Source organism: Chenopodium quinoa, unplaced genomic scaffold (genome assembly GCF_001683475.1).
Source record: "Chenopodium quinoa cultivar QQ74 unplaced genomic scaffold, ASM168347v1, whole genome shotgun sequence".
In the NCBI taxonomy this organism is placed as follows: domain Eukaryota; kingdom Viridiplantae; phylum Streptophyta; class Magnoliopsida; order Caryophyllales; family Amaranthaceae; genus Chenopodium; species Chenopodium quinoa.
Window position 1 is genome coordinate 2,360,323 of NW_018744092.1, and position 23,822 is coordinate 2,384,144.

The following is a 23,822-nucleotide window of genomic DNA, read 5'->3' on the forward strand; positions in this document are numbered from 1 at the left end:
TGCTTCTTTTCTCAATGAGATATCCCAGATAGCATCACCTTAATACTGATCAAATTTTCCTGGTATATTGTAGTGTAGACATCAAACTTGTCAACAGCTTAATTTTTTCTATGATCAGATGCATTTATCATCCAATTTTAGAACTAACAACTGAACAATATTAATCGCTAATATTTTTATGATGAAAAGTAGCATAAAGTAGAAATTTCACATACGATTAGATCAGTATGTATGTAGGAAGACACTTCGGTATCTATAATAGAGATCTTTCAAGTTAGTCATAATCTCATAACACTCAAAATTGTCCAGCTATCATCTACGCAATTGCAAGCATAGCTTCAGTGCAGTGACAATTTTCTAATTCAATATGTAATTTCGATCAGAGAGTTTCACGAAATGTCTGGTCTTCTTCATTTCTGATTACCAGCTTCAACTGGCTCGAGTACCTCAGCTTCAACTATCTCAGGATTCTGTGGCTGCTGGTGAGGTGGCTGTTGAGCATCAAGTGACGAACCCCATTTTTCTGATAAACTTGCGCCCAACAAATCATATAGTCTTCCACTAACTTCTGCAGGGTTTTCAGGCTGCACAAAAACATACCGCCAAGAAACTATATAATATAAATATAAAAAATGTACAAATTAAGTAATTAACCCTTGCAGACAGCACAAGACTACATGATGAAACTTGTAAGCTCTAATGGGGAGGCTAGTAGGCTATGCAGAAAAATGTCTACAGAATAATTTCCTCCGTTATGAAATAATAATCCTATAGTAATCACAAAGACTGTACAAACTAATGTACATGCATGCAACACGTATATGGTGTTCACACTCGCAAGACGCAAGAATACACCGAGCCTTTTGAAGAATTCTGAATCTCTGATTATTAAAAAAAAAAATCATTTCGAATCAATAAGGCAAGCTTTAATTACAAGTACTTTTTTTATATTTACTTGAGATAGAACAGATGAGAGTTTGACTATATCCATTAAATCTACCCAAAAGAAAAGCCAAAAACACAACAAAATGCCCAAAACAAAAACATGCATCCAGACAAGAATCCAAGTAAACTTACAGTGAAACCACTGGAGATTAGTGCTGAATCATATAATAGATCAACAGCTCTAAGAACTTCTTCATCCTCTGAACCACTCTTGTACGCAGACTGTATAGCAAAAGAGACGATCAATCTTAAACACTAGTAGATACACACTACATACAGTCAGAACACATAACTATTCATCAAATTTACGTACATGCAAAGTTTTGATAATCAGATGGTCAGGATTAATCTCAAGCACCCTTCTACTTTTCATGAATTCAAGAGGACTTGACCCGCTAGAATTTTGTGCCTTCATCAGCCTGCAAAAGCCAATATCATTGTTCTTCTTCCACTGACAGGTAATAAGATATTAAAATGAACAGCTATGCCCCAAAAGGAAAAACACCAACCTTTCCATATTAGCTGAAAAACCGAATTTACCAGATGCAAGAGCACATGGTGAAGAGCTCAAACGATTAGAAACTTGGACACTAGCAACTTTATCACCAAGGCGCTTTTTAATCCAGTCACAAGTTTTTCCAAATTCTTGCTTCACCTCTGTTTCTTTCTCCGCATTTTCCCCTCCTGCAACAATGTCAAAATTGCAATTCTATATAAATTTTGTTTACCAAATGCAACTCTTAATTAGATTTCAGAATATCAGGCAAAAAAAAAAACCCTAATAACTTCCCCCTCCCACCCTTCAGAAAACAGGCAAATGTTGGGGTGGTCTATGGAGCTAATAGGAAGCCACTACGGGTTTCCACTTCAAACCCAAGGTCCTACTCTTAATAATAGTTAGCATGCCAATGCAGCCCCCCACCCAACCCCACCCCCCCCCCCCCCCTAAACAAAAAAAGGGATGGTCTATGGGGATATCATCAAGCCACTACAAGTTTCTGCTTCCTTCCATTCCTAAGGTCCAATGAAGTTGAAGCATGCCAGAGAGAGAGAGAGACGCCAATGTACATACCTAAGTCTAAGCCTTCCTTGCTGATGTCCACAAAGTTCTTCTCCTTGTATGCCTTTAAATTCTGGATGGCAACCTCATCAATGGGTTCAACTAAGAAGAGTACCTGTTAAGTGTAAACAGACCAACAGGTTACATTGACGTAAACCATGCCAGTATGCCAATAAAACAAATAGCAACCACTACAAGGAAGGAACTGAAAACTGAATAAGTTAAGAGGAATCTCTACCTCGAGATCCTTCTCCAAAAGCTTTTCAAGGAAAGGTGTATCTTTGGCACTTGTTACACTGTCAGAAGCAATGTAATAAATATCCTTCTGGTCAGGCTTCATGTTTTCTACATATTCATCTAAGCTTATCATCTCTTGTTCACTTTGAGACGAGAAGAATCGTAGCAGAGGTGCAATACGTTTGTGATTATCACGATCTTCGATGCAACCCAATTTCAGGTGTTTGCCAAAGTTCTCCCAGAACTTCTCATAATCCTACAACAAAGAAGTAATAGAAGGCATAAATCATTTTAAGAAATTGAAAAAAGGTATTACATGACAAGGAAGTGTTGTTCAGTTTAACAAATTGATATCATTGTATGTTAAATAGGGGTGTTAGCGAGCCGAGCCGAGCCTGCTTGTGAATTGCTTGGTGCACGGTTCGGTCAAAGCTCGGCTCGACCAAGCTTGACTCGAGTTCAGGTTCGGCTCGATATCTTAACAAGCCAAGCTTAAGCCATCCATGGCTTGGCTTGAAAGCTCGTGAACAAGCTCGAGCATTTTTTTTTATATTAATAATATTATTAATATTAATAGTTTATTTTATTTTTAAAATTATTCAAAAACTAAATTTCAAAAAAAAAAAGGGGAAAAAAAAAAGAAAAAAAAGAAGAAGAAAGAAACCTAAAAAACAATCCGACTTTGTGTATTCGTATTTCTCAATTCTCACATTGGGATTTTGGGCCTTTTTCTCATTTAGACATTTATTTACAAAGCTTCCCATTTAGTTTGCCTACTACAGTCCTACCCTCTATTATAATTTATAAACATCTCATTTTACAGCCTTAAACCCTAGCTGTTTTTTGCCCTATCCTTCACTCCATTGTTTATTTGTTTGCCTCACTCATTCTGTTCGTTTGTCTTCTAAAACAATCAAGCAGTCTTCCCATCAAACTCCGATTCAGTCCATTTGCCTTGCTCTTTCAGTCATTTTGTCATCCAACCAAAAATGATAGGTTTTTTTTTCGTTTAAAATTGTTTCACGAAATTACTTTTATAACTTAAAGTCTTAAACATTATAATTTTGTGCTCTTAAATTGTATTTTAATTTCTTAAAAGTTAATTATTACGAGTAGTTGATAAACTAAAACAGGGAAAAATGGGTGAAAACAGGTGAAATTGAGGGAAATAAAGCATTAAAAGCTCAAGCCCCGAGTCGAGCTCTAGCCGAGCCTTGAATTGAGCTCAAGCTCAAGCCGAGCAGAGCCCGTGTGTATATGTTTCGAGCTCAAGCCGAACTTCAAATCTCAGGCTCGACGAGAGGCTCAAGCTCACCACTGCCAAGCTCGAGTAGAGCCTAGAGAGGTTTGGTCTCGGCTCGGCTCGTTAACACCCCTAGTGTTAAATATGCACCTAGTATATGGAATAATTAATCAGAAAAGAAAAGGCATAATTAAATTCAATACTGTTTACTTACATCTTTGTTCTCACTCATTGATATGCCAAGGATCATGTCAAAGGCCTTCTTAAGCAATCGTTTCCGCATAATTCTCACCTTTAATCAATGAAAAAAAGATTGAAAAAATATTATTAAAATCTTCAATAATAGTGGAGTAAATTATATTTTTATTTTAAAAAAATAAAAAACGAAGATATAAACCCTTACAATTCGGCTTTCTTGGAGAATCTCACGAGAGACATTAAGAGGAAGGTCACTTGAATCCACAACACCTTTTATAAAGCTCATATATCGAGGAAACTATCAAGAGGTGACAAGAACATATTAAGACTCATCACAAAGCATATTTGATAAACTAGAACATTATTCTAGCATAAAGCTTACCAATTCTCCATCAAAGTCATCTGAAATGAAGACTCTTTTGACATAGAGCTTTATATTTTTGGTCTTACTATTAATTAAATCATCATTTCCATGAGGCGATACTGATGGAACATACAAGACAGATCTGAATTCGACTTCACCCTGCAACCAAATGAAAATTAGAGACCTCATAAATGAGACTATCTATACTGATTAAGTTCAAAAACCAAAAACTAAAGTAAAACCCCTTACAGAAATAAAATAAATACAGAATAGTATACATGCAGCTCATTAGCTTCTGAGAGTATACCTCTGTTGTGAAGTGCGATGATGCTAGCGGATCTAAATAGTCATCAAAGGTCTTTCGGTAAAACTCATTGTACTCTTCAGTTGTAACTTCCTTTGGATTCCGGAGCTACATTTATAATTAAGAGTTGAGCATGATCAGCCAACAAATAAAAAACTTTCACTGCTATAACAAAGAATTAAAAAACAACAAATGCTCACCCATATTGGTTGAGTCTCGTTTATGAGCTCCCAATCCCAATGTTTCTCAACCACCTTTTTGGTCTTCTTCTTCTGGAAAAGCATAGTATGAGAGTAATAGTTAAATTTTGACGGTTACCAGAAAAGGGGATAAAATATGTTGTTCACATGCAACCATAATTCATAGATCGACAATCAAAAATGAACCAAGAAATCTACCTCAGTTTTCTCTTCTACACCATCATTTTTAGCTTCAGCAGGATCTTCATCCACCTCAACCTGAAATATATTAAAGCTAGTTCAAAAGACATCCTAATGTGCTGAAAACAAAACCTAATGTTCCTACAGCAGGATGTAATGCAAGTAGCAATAACTTCAAATAACAACTGGCAGAAAAATGAAGTCTCATTACCTCCTTTACAGTTCCCTTCTCCTCCCATGTGTATATCGGAAAGGAAACAAATTGTGAGTAATTCTTAAGAAGTTTCTGGATTCTCTCAGGATGAGCAAAATTTTTGGTATCACCCTATTATTAATAAATAAACATCAAAAGAATGGCTATTAGTGAGAAGATATTGGAATCAACATGATAAAGTTCAGTAACAGTTCCACAATTCACCTTCAGATAAAGTGTTATGCGGGTTCCTCTAGGTAACAGCTTCTCTGGATCTGTCTCCTCTCTAATCGTATATGTGCTGGCATTAGCTTCCCCCTCCCACACATACTGTTTGTCAGACTTGGGACTCTTTGTTGCAACAACCACCTACTTGCATTAATACGGAGTTAATGAATGCACAAATAAAGAATTAGTGAACCACAAAAGATCCAGCAAGCAAGAAGCCACAATACGAAGTGGTTTTTCAGTAGGAAATCATATTCTACCTTATCAGACACTAAAAATGCCGAATAAAACCCAACTCCAAATTGACCGATAAGATTGTTGTCTGCTCCAGATTCTTTGCTATCCTGCCAAATAATAAAACTTGAATAAATATATTATACTACACCAAGAGTGAAAACCAGAGCAAAAGTGAAAGTTTAGGACATGTCCTAACCTTCAATGCCTTAAGAAATTTAGCTGTTCCACTTTGTGCAATAGTTCCAAGACAATCTACAAGTTCTTCACGTGTCATGCCAATTCCAGTATCACTGTGGAATAGCAAAAAAACAAAGATAAGAAAGAAATTGGTTGGACAATGCATTTAGAAATTAATAATAATGAGTCCTTCCAGTTAACCATACGTTATTGTGATGATCCCATTATCTTTGTCAGCTTGGACACGAATATCAAGCTCCGCAAAGTCCTTTGATAGCTCTGGTTGAGTAACACTAAGAAACCGAAGCTTGTCTAGAGCATCACTTGCATTGCTGAAGAACCAAAAAAATATATACAAATATGTCATTAGATCTAAATTACAAAGATATCCTACAAGATACAAAAAAATCCTATTACACACGCAATTGACTACACGTTTACAATAAAAACACTTGGCGTTTTTTGTCTATCCTCAAACCATTACAATAACTCCTTTTGGGAAGAAAAAATACAAGAGCTTCCTAGTTATTGTAGCACATAATCAATGAATTGTCAAATGAACAAATGACCAAATTCCATTAATTCTACTCCAATTTCCCCAAAATATTTTCAAAAAATATTTTTTGAATACAACAGCTTCTTAGTTACTCCTAGCACATATAACATATTTGATGATTGTCAAGCAAACCAATGACCAAAATCAATGATATCTATCTAGAATTTCCACAAAGATTTTCAAAAACTATTTATATATACAACAGGTTCATAGTTGTTTTTTCACATAGTTACTCTAGCATACATTCAACGAATTGTCAAGCAAAAGAACGACCACAATCCGTTATTTCTAATTCAATTTTCCAATAAGACATACAAAATAATCACCTTATCAGCTCTCTCAGGAAAATCTCTTTGTTACTGTAGAGACTATTTACAATAAGATCCATGAGTCTGCTAACCTCCGCCTGATACTCGTATTTCTCAGCAGGAGCACCAGCAGCAGCAGACGAGTCAGAGGCTGCAGCCGTGGACTCATAGCGACGGCCTATGGCACTAAAATGCGAGCCAGGAGCGTCGAATTTACTCAAAACCAAAGACGAGTACTGTCTACGTTCCGATTTTGCCTCACTCTCCTTTGAACAATGTAAAATCATATGAGCACAACATATATAGTTCATATAGTTCCAAGGTAATGCAAATCAACAAATCATACACTCTATTCACTATCCTTAGCTTCAAAAATTCATTATTTCCTAAAACTTAAGAAAAAACAATTGAAATTTTTTCAATTTGCAGATCACAATACTTCAAATTTACACATTTTGTTGCAATTAAGAAACATTCCAATCAACAAATAAGCAATAATTGCAAGTAATGATAAAAACGGCGAAAAATTGAAGAAAAACTTACAGAAATGATTAGAGGAGAAGTTGAAGAAGCTGCGACGGCATTCCGATGACGGAAACCACCGTGACGGAGGATTGTAGCGACTGATCGTCGTGAAATACGGTGCATTTTTCACTGGGAAAATCAACGAATTTCAAATTTTCAGATGATTGGAAGAGTTTTGGAGTGTTTGGTTTGAATATAGAGAAAGGGAGAAATGAAAATTGGGTTGAAGGGTTTTAGTAGGGTTCAAGGGTTATAGGGACTTTGTAGAAGGTTCTGGAGATGGGCTGTGTGTGGACTTATGGTTGTTGTTTACCACTCTCACACTCCACACTTCAAGGATAATTTGGTCATTTTTTACTAATAACTTCTCAAATAATGAAATTGTGTTTGTATTACAAAATTTTAAAAAATGAAAATCAGAGATCAAATAACTCCCTCAACATTAAGGATCAATTAACTAATGCAAAGTAGTGAATGAGCTTTGAAGTTTGAACTAAGAGTGAACTCAGTCATTAGCCAATTTGCTTGATTATTGGGAAAGAGAAAGTGAAAAAGTAATACTTTTTTTTGTTCTTTTTTACTTGACCTGTTTCTTTTATCACATTTGCCGATGTACAACTTTAACCATCATTAACTTTATTTCTCTATAAGTAAAAATAATAAAAGTTATAAATTGTGATAATACTTATTGAGACGATTCTAACAAGATTTCACATGAATATCTTATTCTTTACATAAAAGTCACAAAATACGGTTAAAGGAGCAGTGGTGATTAGTGTAAAATTCAAAGCGGGTCAAGCAAAAAAGAATGGAGGAAGTATGTAGTAAAAAAATGAAGAGAAGGAAAATTTTGTGGAATAAAAGCAATAATCAGGTTATGAAAATAACCGGTTACAAGTTTGGGTTATTGATAAAATAATGTTCACTTTTTGCTTTTGATGTGTTTCCTTGGTGATGTGGCAAATGGAGGGTATGACACCCATTTTTTTTATTAACGGCTAAGATTTATTCTAAATTTATAACCATTGTAATTTTTCTAACAACCATAATCTTTAAAATACAATTCTAACGGCCAATTGTTCCGGGGTGGAATCGAGATGATGATCATGGGTCGTTGCCCACTAGTCTTGGATTCGAGTAATCTGATAAAATGAACTCTAAGCTTCGGGAGGGCCCCGAGATAAAGCCTCCGAAGCTTAAATCAGTTAACCAGAGCATAAGATAGTAAAAGAGATAAAAGTAGAGAGAAAGATACCTTCTGACCTAACTTGGTCTGGTTCTCTCTCTCCCTCTCTCTCTCTCTCTCTCTCTCTCTCTCTCTATATATATATATATATATATATACATGCATACATATATACATACATACATAAATATAGTTTATACTATTATTTTTCTAAAATAAATTAAGTTTAATATTTATTATATTTATATTTAATTTATAATATTACTTTATAGTTTAATGTTTATAATTTATTATATTTATTTTTGTATTATTAATCATTATAATTATTTTTTTGTTATATTAATCTAGAAATTATAACTTAACGGGGAAAAAAGGCAAGTTGGACTTTGGATGTGAATAATGCATATTTCATATTATTATTACTTGAAAAAATTGTACAATGATAATAATAATGATAAAAATCATACAATGATATTAAACAAAAATTGGATAATGATAAATATTGTAAAATGATAATATTGATAATGATAAAATTATACAATATACAAAAATTGTCTATTCTTAATCTCTTCTTCTTCTTCTTCTTCTTCTTCTTTTCTTCTTCTTCTTCTTCTTCTTCTTCTTCTTCTTCTTCTTCTTCTTCTTCTTCTTCTTCTTCTTCTTCTTCTTCTTCTTCTTCTTTCTTCTTCTTCTTCTTCTTTCTTCTTCTTCTTCTTCTTCTTCTTCTTTCTTCTTCTTCTTCTTCTTTGTCTTTGCCTTCAAGTGAGCGATTTTCAGCATCCAACCAATCTTTGAAACACACGCACATTTCAAGTGTTTCGGGTTTTAGACTTGTTCTTCTATCGTCTAAAACCCTCCCGGATGCGCTGAAAGCTCGTTCAGAGGCAATGGAGGAGACTTGGATATCAAGAATGTCTCGTGCCATTGCCGCCAAAGTTGGATGCTTCATGCTTTGTTGTTTCCACCATGCAAGGAGGTCGAGGATGTTCATCTCATCGTCGTCCATGCCCTTGGTGAAGTCGTAACTCAGGTACATTTGCAACTCCGAGACATCGTAGCTTGTGAAAATAAAAGTTTGGCCTTTTTACTTACGTTTTTGGATGGTTGGGAAGGGCCTGAGCGAGGAACGGTGCCATATTTGGTGTCATGGACTCCATATAAAGCAAAAAATTGATCCTTCACATTACTCTTATAGGTTTTTACATTATCGTCAATAAGCATGCATTGAAAATAAATGTCAACTAACATAAATGTATTTTCATACTTTTGCCTAAGATCTAATATGGAAGCAAAAATATAAATCAAAGGAATTTCACTATAATATTTACGCCACTTTGTTTCCATTGCTGGAAGATATTGATCATAATCACTTTGGTTGCGATGATCAGCGGAAAGTTGGGCGAGTAAACATGCATTTGAAAGAAAGTTTTGAGCACAAGGATTATAAACATAAGAAAAACAAAACGTCATGTTATATAGGGTATCCTGTTATATAACCATTGCTCTTGTGTGTTTGGGAATTGGGTGTTTGTAGATTCGGGGATTTGTTGGTTAGTAGTAGAATCGGAGGCATTTAGGGTATCTTGTTGGCTACCTTGGATAGAATAAAAATTTTGTGGGTCAAAGAAATTAGGTGGGAATTGACCGAATTGTGGAAATTGGTTTTGTGGTGGAAATTGGTTTTTTGGAAATCCGGGCATATTCATATTATTCATGTTATAAGGTTGAAAACCGGAAGTACCATCGTGCCTAAATTGTTCAAAGCCTAGGGGGACGTTACCGAGGTCATTGGTCGGACTTGAAATTGGGGGGGGGGGGTCATTGGATTAGGTGATTCCCTAAAACTATTACCACGGACAAATCGGGCTTTCCTAGAGGATGATGGGTTGTTCATGTTTGGTGATGCCATAATTAACAATAATAATTTTAATAATAACAACAATAATAATTAATAACAACAATTATAACAATAACAATAACATAATAATAATTAATAACAACAATTATAACAATAACAATAATAATAATAATAATTAATAACAACAATTATAACAACAACAATAATAACAATAACTGTAACAATAATAATAATTAATAAGTAATAACAATAATGATAACAACAATAATAAAGATTAGTTAGATCTTATAACCGTGCTTCATCGCTTTCCACTAATTACGATTACGAACTTTTAATTTTTTCGTTATTAAGAGATAATAATTAGAGAATTTAAGTGATTAAGAGAATTATTAGAGAATATAAGAGATTAAGAGAAGAGATTGTGAATTTGTGATTTGGAATGAAGAATTGTGGAGCTATTTATAGGAAATTAGGGGGAGAAGACCGTTACAAGAGGAATGAAGAAGAAGAAGACCATTGCTCCAACGGTCTCAAATTGAGACGTTGAACAACAGTTTAGTGCTGGCACGCGGGCCGACACGCGAGCTTGGGAGCGGGCCTCGTGCTGTGCCATGCTGAAAAATCTGAACCTCTGAACATGGCACGGCCCACGGCCCGCCGGCCGACCACCGTGCCGTGCCGGGCCACCTCACGGGCCGTGTCGCCGTGCCGTGTCGGGCCACCTCACGGGCAGTGCCGCCGTGCCGTGCCCTGTCGTTCGCCTAGCCATGGCGTGCTGCCCCAGCCCGTGCCCACCTTTAGGTGGGAATGTATGTATTCTAGGTTTGGTGCCCTAAAAAGGAGTGCACTGATTGGCGGCGCAATCAGGTAGAGACACATGTCTCTTGGGGGCGTCGTTATGGAGCTTTTCTTGGGAATTGGGTATCCTGTTGTGATGGAGGCCTTTTCCCTTTTAAGGTGCTCTCATGCTGCCACGTGTCATCTTCCTATTGGGACACGTGTCGCCCTTTTTTTACAGGGCCACGCGTCGCCTTTGGATTGGACCACGTGTTGGGGTAATTTTTACCCTAAACAATAGTCTTTCCATTTATTAGCGAATTTAATATGGTAACGCTGAATACAGACGGTGTGAATTGGGGGAAAAGAGGTTAACTAACAAAATAATCCAATACCAAAATTGTAGAAACTTCTGCCACGCTCCTTCCCTCTTCTTCTTGCAACACTCCTCCTCTTGTTCTTTTTCCCCTCTTCCTTGGTTGAACTTTTTCTTTTCTTCATCATCTTTTTTTTTTTTTTTTTTTTTTTTTTTTTTTTTTTTTTTTTTTACAAAATCATAATTATGTAGAAAATGGGCAATCTAAAGTCTAGAGCCTTTGAAGGGTATTGTGAGGGCTGTGGCGGTCTTGAAGGGTATTGCGAGGCCGATTTTACTCGGTGGTGGTGGTAGCACAAAATACGCCGCCATGAGGTAGTAGATTGTGGAGAGAGAACGAGAAACACTACCAGTTCAAAAATAAATAAATTTCGCCATCATTGTATAGAGAGAGTGAGAAACACTAGAACGAGAAAAGTAGAGCTATAGTGTGAGGTTACTTAGATGTTAACAATGACTCCATCCGTGAATGTTAACTAATCACCGTTGTGTACCCACAAAGTTAGCTAACAATTTTTAAAATCACAATCAGCACATTTCAACAATAAAATATCAATATCTCGCTATTCCCAATACAAATCATAACATAACTGCTATTATAAATACATTCTCTGTTTCTCAAATATGAGAAACTAGGGTACGTCCCTTGTTTCTAACTTTCGAGTACAAAAACTAATAAACGTAGACCTATCCGTTCATACCAAATTAGACAATCAAATCAAATAAGGTTTTTTTTTTTTTTTGAAACAATCAAATCAAATACTCCCTCCGTCCCATAATACAGAACTTGTTTTCCTATTTTGGAGATCCAAAATGTTGTTCCTGTTTTTATTTTTAAATAATATGTAAAGACTATTATACGCTCAATTTTTTTATCTTTATTCATTGTATTTCCTAATTTACCCTTGAATTTTGCACATGTCTTGTACTTTTTTACACTTTCTCTCTCTAACTTTTGTCTATAATTGTACTTTTCACTTTTATTAATGTAGTTCATCTACTTTCTTCTTTTATTTCTTAATTACCATGAAAAAACACATATAGAAAGTATATTATGGGACGGAAAAATAAGTTAGAGAAATTCATAACACCATTTTTTTTTTTAAACCAAGTTCAAAATAACACTTTATTTCATGCGAAAACGATGAAGCCCCGAGAATAAAAAAAACTGATGAACCGTAGACCTATCTGTCCTCATTTTCCCGCTCTCTCTCTCGGTTTTTCATTGAAGCGCACTCCACTTGGCGACTTCTGAAATCTCATCCTCCTTTGACGCAGCTTCTGAGGTAAACTGTTGTTTCTTTTTGTATTCATTGAATGTTAATTTCATAATCTAGGGTTTATCGTTAATTCTATTTATTGTCAGTATAGAATTTGTTTTTGTTTTTTTTTTGGGAAGAACAGTATAGTCTATTTAAAGTCGATTATTTGAACTATTGGTTACTAGTAATTGCTAAGCTTATGGAAGATCATAACGACCGATTTTATTGCTAGAGAAGAAAATTTGCCTGTAAAGTTAGGATGGAACTATGAAATTGGACCTTTCCTACCTAAAATCATGCGATTTTTTGGTTGCTAATGTGTTGTGGAACATTTATTTCTATTATGGAAACATGATATTGGACATTTTCTCGCTGGGCCTAGGGCGGCCGCTCCTCCTTCCCTTGCTCAGGGACGGGCCGGGGTATGTTAGAGTAGCTGGCTAGGTGGGGTGTTGGTGTAGATGGGTGGTGCTGTGTGCATAGATTGTGTAGGCGTTGGTATTGCTGGCAGGGGGCTGATGTAAATGTATTTGTCGTAATTTTCTTTTTTCTTAACTCATTTAAACTCTCATGAATAATGGATACACCATTGTAATAGAACGGTATCTATCATTAACTCATTGATGAGCATGAGTTTATCTAAATTTAGTAGAAATTGTTATACTGAAGGTTTTTATAAGTCATGAATTATTTTGTCGAAACTCTTCATTTTACCTCCAAAACCAATGTCAATTGACACTCCTACACTTCTATTTTGGACCAAAATTATGAGAATTTCATAAAGTAGCCATGCTTGACTCTTTGACAGGGGTCCGTGTTTATTATGAGATTCCCAAGTCCAAGAAATCTAGGTCATTAAGCTTTTCCTCTGTTTTATAGAGGTCATTCTTTCTGGTGTTTATAACAAATTTTACTGCAATATGATTTATATTTTAACTTTCCTGATACATCTGCTGTTTTATTTATCTTTGAAAGAGTTGATTCTTTAACTTTAAATTTCTTAACGTTGATAAACTTATGGAATGTTAATTCTGTGTGTACAGCACCGAAAGTGACGTGGTTGATGATTGCAGCAAGTTATTATTCTGGTAATGGCATCTCAAAAGCTGCCCGTCCATGTACAAGGGGCCTATATAGGAAAATATAGTGGCCCTATGGTTATTTATAATTGAAGAGAGGGTTTTGTATGTACCCTTTGGTAAAGCAAATACATACCATTCCCAGAACACTAACCTTTTTCTCCCGCTTACTTGACCATTGTCACTCATCAAAGTCAGTGAATTTAACCAAAGTGGTCCATGGCCAGTTAATAAAAGTTGGATTTAATTGTCACACATTTTTAGGTAATCGCTGCCTTGAACTTTATACCCAGTGTCAATTCGTTGATGACATCCTTAAAGCATTTGGTGACATACCAAGGAAGAATACTATATCTTGGAATATTTGCTTGAAGGGGTTGTTGAATTGTGGCCACAGTGAGATGGCTCAGTCCTTGTTCGAGAGGATACCTGAACAAGATGTTGTTAGTTGGAATACTATGATTTCATGGTATGTCTCATGTGGACATAGTGATTGTGTGTGGGAAAAATTCCGAGAAATGCAATATATGGGAGTGAAGCCAAGCGGGTATACTTACTCAATTGTCGCATCATTGGTGTTTGATGCCATCTTGGGCAAGGAGCTTCATGGTAAGATGATTAGAAGTGGTTTAATCAGGTCAAACTTGGTTCTAGGGAATTCTTTAATTGATATGTATGGCAAGATTGGCCTAATTGACTATGCCGTTGGTGTTTTTTTGAGTATGGAACATTTGGATTTGATATCTTGGAATTCATTAATTGTGGGTTGTTGTAAAGCTGGATTTGGAGAATTAGCACTTAATCAGTTTTCTTCAATGAGATACTTGGGGTTTCCACCTGATGAGTTTACATGTTCTGCAGTAATCACTTGCTGTACGAATTTGCGAAACTTAGAAAAGGGTAAGCAGATTTTTGCTCTCTGTATCAAGGTTGGCTTTCTTAGCAATTCCATTATCTCAAGTGCCATTATTGACCTGTTCTCGAAATGCAACAGATTGGAGCATTCAGTTCAACTCTTCAAAGACCTTGACAGACACAATTCTGCAGATTGCAATTCCATGATATCAGGCTATACATCTCATGACATAAGTGAGAGTGCTATCCAACTCCTCATGGTCATGCTGAAGGAGGATATTAGGCCTACAGAGTTCACCCTTAGCAGTATTTTGTCTTCCATTAGTGGTATGGAAGTGGTGCAAGGAACTCATATCCATTCTTTGGTGGTTAAAATAGGTTTTGAGATTGATTGTGTTGTCTGTAGCTCGCTTGTTCATATGTATGCAACACTTGGGTTGATCGATTGTGCTACGAAAATTTTTGCGAGTATGACCTCGCCAGATCTGATTTCTTGGAATACCATGATTATGGGTTTGACTCTTAATGGGAGATTAGTTAAGGCAATAGACACTTTCAATGAACTACATAGAAGAGGTCCATTGCCCGATCAAATATCACTAACTGGTGTTTTACGAGCGTGTAGCTATGGAGGTTTTGTTGATGAAGGAATTGTTATATTTTCAAAAATGGAGGAATATTATGGTGTTAGACCCTGCAATGAGCATTATGCTTGCCTTGTAGATCTGTTGTGTCAAGATGGTAGGCTCTATGATGCAATGGAAATTATTGAATTGATGCCTTATGAACCAAGTTCAATGATTTGGGAATTGTTACTTCATGCTTGTGCAAGTCATGGAGATGTGAGGCTTGCAGAGAAAGTAGGTGTGAGATTGATGGAGTTGGAGCCACATTTATCTCTACCTTATGTGATATTAGGTCGTGTATATGAGATAAGGGGCCAGTGGGAGGATGCAGTTCGGGTGAGGGAAGCCATGAAGAGGAATGTCTCACAGAAGGTTGTTGGATGTTGTTGTATTGTGATAAAAGATCATGTATATAACTTTACGGGAGAACAGCTGCAACAGCATGCAGGCAGAGATATTTACTCCATTCTCAGATTAATGGCTTGGGAGAAGGGTGAAACGATGATCATGGAAATTAATCAGACAGATACTGATGCTATTGCAAACATGGTTATGGTATTATGAGATGTGTTCATATGCTCATTCCACAAAGAACAATGCTACTGGCGGCTGGCATACTGCTCGGGAACTCAAATATGCATTCTATGCTTGGTATGACATGTGATAGACCTCTTTAGCATTAATGCTGGTATTATAAAAAAAATTCCTGCAAATCTGTTGCCAATATCTGCCAATTTTCACTAATTTCATCTTGTATTACCAAGTTTATTCTCTTTAATTCATATTAAGCATATATATTTTCTTGTGTGTACTTTCTACCAATGCTGAATTTTGCGCAGGGACTGTTGGGGTCAGCCTAGTGCTGAGGTGTTGGTAAGTGTAACTGTTGCCATCCTCGATTTTGAGTTCCCAGTTTTGATTTTTTTGCACACATTTTCTGGTTTATTATCATCAGATTCATCACAGCTAATGTTGAATATTGTCTGAAATTTCTGTTATTCCAGCTATTCAACTTTATAATTTGAGGGTTTTAATGCCAATGGTTTATGTTGTGTAATTTAGTAGGGTATTTTACAATCTTTGCTATTTCATTTCTATTTTTTAGATGTATTGAAGTTTTCTTGAAATTCTAGGTTTCGGAGGGTTGACTAGTCAGGCGGTTATGCTTAAATATTTTGATTCTGAATGTGATTTGATCAATTGGCCTGATGTGAATCCGTCCTATGTTATTCGCAAGATTGTGACTAAGTGTGGTGTCTAATTTGATTATGTGAGGCCCTTTTCTTTTTAAAAGTAATTTTATACTTCCTCTGTTTTATTTTTACTTGCAACACAACCTCAAGGTACGTACTTTTAGAAGGTGATTAGAGAAGGTAAGCGAGTCCCTTTATCATTATATTTTAACGTAGGGAAGTGTTAGGTACTATGTGTAATAATTATTATAATTAATTTGTCCATTTACATTGTCTAATCTCTTCCTCAAACAATGTGCCTTGAGAGTATATTGCAATTAAAAGAAAACAGCAAAAATATATAATTATTAGTTTCTATTTATGAGAATGTATGTGAGTAGTTATTAGCTTCCTGAGATGTTACACATTATCAGAAATTACCGTTTGTTATGATATATGTTTTAGAGTTCTGATTTTGTCTTATACCTTTCATTAGTTCAATTTATAGCTCTTTTGTTTTGTATAGTGTATTATGTAATGGAGCCAACCGAGCCATCCCTACCAGCCAAGCCACCTGTGATTCTAATGTATGCAAGAAGAAAAAGACAAGAGGGGAACACGGAGAGAATGCAGCAGCTGCAGCAAGCAGAGCAGCAACCACAACACACTGAGGTTTCTGAAACCCTTTAGCGGGTGCCATCAGAATCCCTTTTGATAGATGGAGAAGTCAAATTATGTAAATATAAATAGGAGAGTATGAGAAGTCATTCAGTTATTTTGTAATTTGTGCTTGCACTATGAGATTGATAGCTTTAAGCTTACTTTGATGATTGGTAGGCTAAAGCTACCACGTTTGTATCAAACGCTTCTCAATTTATGCCAAAGAATCAAGCTTTCTCTTCATTTGTGTTATTGCTTGTTAAGTGATTGCGTGTGAGCAGTGAGTCCATTGCATAGTATGTCAGAGTTATACTGTGGTGGTCTTGGGATATCTTAAGTTGTATGTTTTAATTAAAGGAAAAAAGGACATACGTATACACAATATTAAATCATTTGTGTGCTCGTTACTATGGACATGCCAAATTGTTTGTAGATTCAGGATTTGCTTCTTAGTGTGATTTTAAATCAAACCCCTCGTGTATGCTTTTCTGTTGTAATTCTTCTTTGTTTAGGCATATTGATGTACTATTTGTTTTTCATTTGAGCCTTTAAAGAAGCGAATGTAGCCATCAATTCTCTTATAGATAGGTACATATGGTTTCATTGCTTTCTTTCAAATAAATGGCATAATGCTTGATTGTATTTCTGTAAATATCATTCATCCTATCAGATACCAAACTCATGTATTGCGTACTTACTCGTTGGGTTTTCTAAGTAAAAATAAAAACTTCACAATGTTGACATATACAACATGTAATGGAATTTTAATTTGCTATCTTCAATTTAGTAACTATGGATCTGAGTAAATTATTCATGACTCAGTTTATATATAATCTTATGAATGCTATTCTCGAGATAGTATGTGTCCCATTTGGTGGTCTGGGCGTCTGGCCATTATCCTTTGGCCTCTTGCCGTGGTTGGATCAGTTCTTGCTGCATTTATGTCAACTTTTTCTTGGATTCTATCCTGGTATTGTCGTTCATCAGGTGTGTGGTCTTTAACTTTGTGGGAGAGGATTCAATGTCTTAGTTCTTATATAGCAAATATCAGATATAACATACTCCGTATCATGGAAGCAATCATATATGATGATATTAATTCCTTGCGTATCTAATATACTCTTACTAATATGCCTTGAAATGTTAATATGCTCTTCGAAAAAACTGAGATGATGTTAAGTGCGCACTTAAAATGGTCACAGGAAAATCTTAGAGAATGGAAAGGAAGAGCCAAGTGATTCAAAGCTTATCTCACAACACTCGAGAACATTGAAAGCTGCAATTCAACAAACAATATAAGCCTATAAAGGTAAGATGACATGCATAATCCTCACTAAGTTTCTATGCCACTATAGTAATAGCATTACCACCACCCAATCCTGCACTAGTACTTACGGGAAATAATGTTATCACCTGTAATTAATTCTTGGTTGCGCGAGCCTAATTTCTCAGTTCTCCCTACGATTGAAACACTCTTGATTTAGGAATGCTGGTGGAAAGATGTTTTTAATAAATTAGAAGATGTTCTTGATTTTTGAATAAGATTTTCTATTTCAACTAGATTCGTTTCTCAAGATATCTTACTGCATTTTGTTGATGAAAATTATCGGGTACTGGATTGGCTGTTCAAATCATGTGAGGTGAATGGAAAGCAATTGCTTCATGAAGGTCTGATAAATGTAAAAGACATCAAAGAGTGCGTTGTGAAAGGGGACTGCAAGAAGTTGGGTACTGCACTCCCTGCATGTTGCATTTTGAAATGTTTGCTTGCCTCTGCTAAGTCAGATGCTCCTGGTTTAGTCATCTGTATGTCACCTGACGTCCTGTAATTATTTCAGTATTGACGTGTGTGCTCTAATTCTTGTGTTTTTTCTTATTATAGCTGATGAGGCAGATTTGACAATTACCAATTGGCCAAGAGATAAAATGTTTCAGTGGCTAATCAAACCTTTGTCGGTCATGAAAGAGCAGATCAGAAAATTAAATTTGGATGACAATGAAGAGACCTCTTTGCGACAAGCAATCATGATATGTAAAAATGAGACACCAGAGGTTTGGGATGATATTGGGTTTCCATCTGAAGATAATGTCATAAGAACACATCTACAATCTGTCATCAGATATATGGATGCAACTCATGCAAATAAAACTATGATTTTGCTTTCTACTACTTCCCAGCAATTTAAGTCATCTAGAAGGTTATGATTTAAAACTGCAAGTAATAAACAAAACATTATTGTCCCTCTAGATTGCAGGAGATTGTGGGATCCATGGCAAGAATGCCAACTTTCAGACGGCGATTCCAGAATTTGGTCAAAGTATCGTATATGTAGGCTGCCAAGACTAGTGCCTTGGTGAGCTACATTGGGTCAAACTCTACAGGTAGAAAAGCTTTACAGAGTGAGAAGTTAGATCAAACTTCAGCCGGGGGGGGGGGGGGGGGAAGCAAGCATAATGTGGCAAATACTGTAAAGGCAAGCGTAGCCTTCCTTTTTGGCAGTTAAGTTGCAGTCTTGCAGATGCTGGAATCAGAAAGGGAGTCTTTCAATGCCAATGAATGGAACTGAATCAACCATCAGATCTTTTGTAAAGATCAACTCAACTACTAGTCCACAGCCCCATAGTTGACCGGCATAGCCGTGAAAACAATACTATATATAGATTATAGTTTTTTTTTTTTTTATTGACAGATGACCATGAATGAACTAATTAGCCATTTGCTCTCTAATAGAAATCAATTTTGTGATACCTATATGACCACGGTACAACCAGTTGTACCATATACATGGTTTCAAGAAAATATTATTTGACTAATATATATACACTCATTTGGAGTTCTCCCAAATGAATAAATGAGCCAAAATAATAGCTTAAGTTGTAGCATGCACATAGACACATAGTACAACCAGTTCTACAATAGATATTGCCCTTCACACCTGTCAATGACAAGCATAGCTAGTAAAATGATAAAAATCCATCTTATTTGTAGGTAACAGTTTTGATTTATCACTGTTATAAAAATAAATTATATAAGTTGCTATTGTAAAGCTATAGTTTTCATTGTCTGTGAAGGCCTATAAATAGCTCTCAACATATTTGCTGTGTTTCAGATTTTATGTAATGCAAATTTTCATCTGATTGACAAACCAGATACTCATATGCTAATGGAAACCAGGAAAGTATATAATTTAGATATGCAATCCAATAAAACATTCAAACTCATACTAAAATCTCGATTAGTGTATTGAGAACAACAGTACAAAACAAAACCACAACAAAAGAAAATAACAAGCTGCTTAAGAGTTTGCAACAACGTTTAAAACCTCCAAGGCTGCTGCAGTAGAGGTTGGAGTACTGGGAACTAAAGCAAAAAAACTTATTGAAAACAAATGAAAATGACAAGCTGCTAAAGAGTTTGCAACAACAATTACAAACCACTAAGGCGGCGACACCAACATTCCAGTCTCAAGATTTGATGCCATTACACTTCTCTCTCTGATTGATATCCCCATGAACATGCCTCGATCTCAGTTCCTGTGAATTTTCATGAAAAGCATGAGCACCTTTCACAATTATTTTGCTTTACTCTGCTGACTTTATCTATATATGACACACAATATTCAATGTTTCCATAAACTATCCAACCAGATAAGAAGATTTTGATACAAAAACAGACTACAACAAAAGAAGACACTTCTACATATATAAACAAACAGCAAAGAGTCAGCATACAACTTAGGCAAGCTACAGCATCTTTATATAGACTCATGCATGCCAGACATACTCATTAGAAACAACGAGATGTAGTTAGGAAACTGGAAAAGAACTGTAAAATACTGATTAGAAAGCCACTTGATGGGAAACAAATGTAGTGCCCATCATACCATAACATTACAAACTAAAACGGGAAGATAAACTTTTGAAATTGATCAAAATTATTACTAGGTTGTGAGGGCTAAGCAGCTCGCAAAAGCATTGTTCTTAGGATTTTTATCTAACTTCTAAGAGAGTCTGGTTCAACAGCATAAGCAACCTCATTATACAAGAGTTTCGAATCATTATCTCAAGCTACCAGTAAACCCTTAGCTAGCAGTAACAAACCGGTCAATTCTCTTCTTACCATTTCAGAAATACATTCATAACTCATTGTAAGGTTGTAAGGAAATTAACCCATTTAACCCTCGCGCCCAACTGGAACACTGTGGAAATAGTAAATAATACAACAGCTGTGGAAATAGTAGAAATGCTACAACAGCTGCAGCACACGGCCACATAGTAGTCATAGGTCTGGCAGTACATCAGGCACAACTTAAGATTTCTATAGATATAGACTACAACACTGACCCAACCACAGCTTGCACAAATCCGAGAAAATGAAATTTAAGAGACTATGAAAACTAGAAGGCTAAGTAGACACATGTGAGCACCTGTACAGAGCAAACCAGCCAAGTAATGTGAGTATGTGACCTTTGTTCATCTTCTGTGACGTGAACAAGGGTGTCATCTTACAACAAAATAATTCCTTTAGAGGCAGTTCAATTATTAATGATGCACGAGCAGCAATTCATTTGTTTCAACTGAAAAAGGAACTTTATCCGACCATTTATTGCCTCTAATAAAGTTTAATATTAAAAGTATTTTAGCAATTCAAACTTGAGCAATAAGGTTCAGCCTTTCAATACAACAATAAGCATAATGATTTGTAAGTAATAACAGTGAATCAAATTATTACTTACAGCTTTGCAAAAGCCACGATGGGAAACCGAGATGCTGAATCATTTAATAATCCATGAAAAACTCTTTATCTCAAGATATCAACATCAACATAAACTTAGGTAAAGAAGAGCACTACGGATCTAAGTTAAGATCAATTGTATATAGATATTATTAAAAATATTAGTAAATAAATGAAGAAGAGGAGCAAGTGTAATAAGTCTGGAATTTTTTCGTTACATACCTTTTAGGACAGCTTAGGTTAATTTATTGAATTTTATTCCGTGAAATAATTCGAATTTCACACTCCTAGTCAATCAATTCTATTACTCAAGCCCTAGAAGCAACAGAAATTCAATCTCTTCTCTTTTCTTATGAGAAATTTTCTTACCAAGACTATTTTTCTTTAGCATTGTTATATGTTGGTCACAGACATGAAAAACAAAAATAAAGCATTAGTCCCAAATGATTTGGGGTTGGCTAACATGATTCATCATAAGGAACTGTTCACGAAAGTGAAACAAGAAAAGTAATGAAGAAAGTTAAAGAAGGTAAAAGAGATTAAATGAAAGTGGAAGAAAATAAGGGAGACATAGTGAGCAAGAGGCAAGGGCAGTGTAAAATTTCCCCCTCCACTCTGCCCTGTCCAACACCATATTTTCTCGAACCCCAATGACTCGTATCACTCCCAATCACCTTCCTCCAAGAATAACTTTTTTTTTACCTTTCCCAAATGGAATCTAGACTAGAGCTACTAACTTATGTGTTCAAATATTCAGTTATGATATTTGCACAAAGCACTCATTTATAGCTTCAACTCAGAAAGTTACTGCTCTAATACAGAAAAAAAAAAAAAAAATGTTCAAGCAATAATCTATTTTCACGATTACTAAAGTAATACCAACTATATATCAAAGACAAGCAATTTGATAAAAGCATAAATGAAGATGCAGTTTTGAAATTCACAATAGATTACACCTCAAATACCAGTCACACACATTAGAACTAGCTAGATGTTTCAAGTTTACATGGCAAATAAGCAAAACATATGGATTAAGCAAGGATATTAGTCAGACAGGCATTAAAGATTGCTAGACATAGGGACTGTGTCAGACCGGAAATTCTAGCAACCAATCATCACAGCCTTACGGTCAGCCTTCTGGTTCATCAACTGCACCTTGGTTTTTTCCACCGTGGGCTTCCTGGGGACCTCAGCCTTGGGCCTTCCCTCCCTGCCCATATCCGACTTCCGGGTGGCAGTTTCGCCCACCTACTCAAAGGCAGCAGCATCCTCAACAAGGAATCCTCGGTGCTCGACCTCAACAAGCATACTATACTGCTTCTTCTCCCAGATCGGTCTCAATACCAACCGACATAGATCAAGCAATGCACACTCTCACTTTGCGACCACCAGATGACAATTCCTATATGGACACCGGGGCTACATCACATATGACTCATTCACAAGGTAATCTCTCTTCTTATTTTCATTTGAGCAATCATAAAAATAATTCAATTATTGTCGGTAACGGCAGTCTGATTCCAATTTGTGGATATGGTCACACTTCCCTTCCCCATACTTCACCCGGGAGATGCCATTTTCTCTTTTTTACGTAATAATGCTCGAAAAACTGTTTGCCATTTCTGTCCTTTGGGAAAACTGGAAAAATTTTCTTTTTATGATTCTTTTACTACTACTGTTTTACCTTTTAATATTGTTCACAGTGACTTATGGACTTCGCTTATTGTGAGTCAGGCACGCATCCCAAGGCATATAAATACCTTCATTAATCCTCATTAAAGGGGGATTACGCCAATTAATTACTCTCATCTAGAGAAGACACTTAACCTTTTTTCCGCATTTATTACTCCTAAAGCAAGTACTAACTTGATCGTCGGAGGCGAAGCTCCCAACACCCGGAGTCTCCGTTGTTTTGCAGGTACAGGCGCACGGTTTCAATCTCGGAATTGTAACTCTCCCGCAGGACATCAGAAAACCCCGAAACACCCGTCGCTCCACTTCTAGTTACTGTGTTTTTCTTGGAGACAATTTAATTTCTTGGTCATCCAAACACTAACCCACATTGTCTAAATCCAGTGCAGAAGTTGAGTATAGAGGTGTTGCAAATGTTGTCTCCGAATCCTACTGGATTCGAAATTTATTACTTGAGTTGCTCTGTCCCATTACCAAAGCAACTTTAGTCTATTGTGGTAATGTCAGTGCTATATATCTTTCTGGTAATCCCGTCCAACATCAGTGCACCAAGCACATTGAAATGGACATTCATTTTGTTCGTGAAAAA

General features: G+C 36.0%; 2 protein-coding genes and 1 long non-coding RNA gene across 7 annotated transcripts; 1 reads left to right on the plus strand and 2 right to left on the minus strand.

Annotated features, from left to right (window-relative positions):
* Positions 1 to 151: 151 nt before the first annotated feature.
* On the minus strand, positions 152 to 7,223 carry LOC110691828 (heat shock protein 90-6, mitochondrial-like). 2 transcript variants are annotated; one of them, XM_021868785.1, is made up of 19 exons: positions 6,974 to 7,222; positions 6,449 to 6,696; positions 5,773 to 5,898; positions 5,586 to 5,679; positions 5,413 to 5,496; positions 5,150 to 5,293; positions 4,943 to 5,056; positions 4,750 to 4,809; positions 4,552 to 4,623; positions 4,355 to 4,459; positions 4,066 to 4,206; positions 3,889 to 3,981; positions 3,700 to 3,777; positions 2,244 to 2,498; positions 2,018 to 2,120; positions 1,455 to 1,629; positions 1,259 to 1,364; positions 1,078 to 1,167; positions 152 to 584 (listed from the first exon to the last, which is right to left on the minus strand). In XM_021868785.1, the coding sequence occupies exons 1-19, from the start codon at positions 7,076 to 7,078 to the stop codon at positions 411 to 413; spliced, it is 2,367 nt and encodes a 788-aa protein (XP_021724477.1). In that variant the 5' UTR covers positions 7,079 to 7,222; the 3' UTR covers positions 152 to 410. The 2 variants fall into 2 exon arrangements, with proteins under 2 accessions (XP_021724477.1, XP_021724478.1); XM_021868786.1 differs by having other exon boundaries at positions 411 to 584; positions 6,449 to 6,693; positions 6,974 to 7,223.
* Positions 7,224 to 12,218: 4,995 nt separating this feature from the next.
* Positions 12,219 to 17,049, plus strand: LOC110691829 (pentatricopeptide repeat-containing protein At1g43980, mitochondrial-like). Of its 4 annotated transcripts, XR_002505347.1 has the most exons (4): positions 12,219 to 12,438; positions 13,458 to 15,625; positions 15,814 to 15,847; positions 16,673 to 17,049. XR_002505347.1 is itself a non-coding variant. In XM_021868787.1 (2 exons), the coding sequence occupies exon 2, from the start codon at positions 13,601 to 13,603 to the stop codon at positions 15,536 to 15,538; it is 1,938 nt and encodes a 645-aa protein (XP_021724479.1). In that variant the 5' UTR covers positions 12,219 to 12,438; positions 13,458 to 13,600; the 3' UTR covers positions 15,539 to 17,049. The 4 variants fall into 4 exon arrangements, 1 of the variants encoding a protein (XP_021724479.1); XR_002505346.1 differs by having other exon boundaries at positions 13,458 to 15,847; XR_002505348.1 differs by lacking the exon at positions 15,814 to 15,847.
* A 2,976-nt stretch (positions 17,050 to 20,025) lies between these two features.
* Positions 20,026 to 23,265, minus strand: LOC110691832. The gene is made up of 2 exons (XR_002505349.1): positions 21,543 to 23,265; positions 20,026 to 20,340 (listed from the first exon to the last, which is right to left on the minus strand). It is a non-coding gene; the product is annotated as an uncharacterized LOC110691832 (long non-coding RNA).
* Positions 23,266 to 23,822: the final 557 nt, after the last annotated feature.

Bases quoted from the DNA above. Each gene is read 5' to 3' on its own strand.
- LOC110691828 (XM_021868785.1), bottom strand. From the start codon at position 7,078: ATGCACCGTATTTCACGACGATCAGTCGCTACAATCCTCCGTCACGGT. The intron at 6,697-6,973 runs GTAAGTTTTTCT...CATTGTTCAAAG, and splicing joins CTTCTCCTCTAATCATTTCT to GAGAGTGAGGCAAAATCGGA. The intron at 5,057-5,149 runs GTGAATTGTGGA...TATTAATAATAG, and splicing joins GCATAACACTTTATCTGAAG to GGTGATACCAAAAATTTTGC.
- LOC110691829 (XM_021868787.1), top strand. From the start codon at position 13,601: ATGTACCCTTTGGTAAAGCAAATACATACCATTCCCAGAACACTAACC.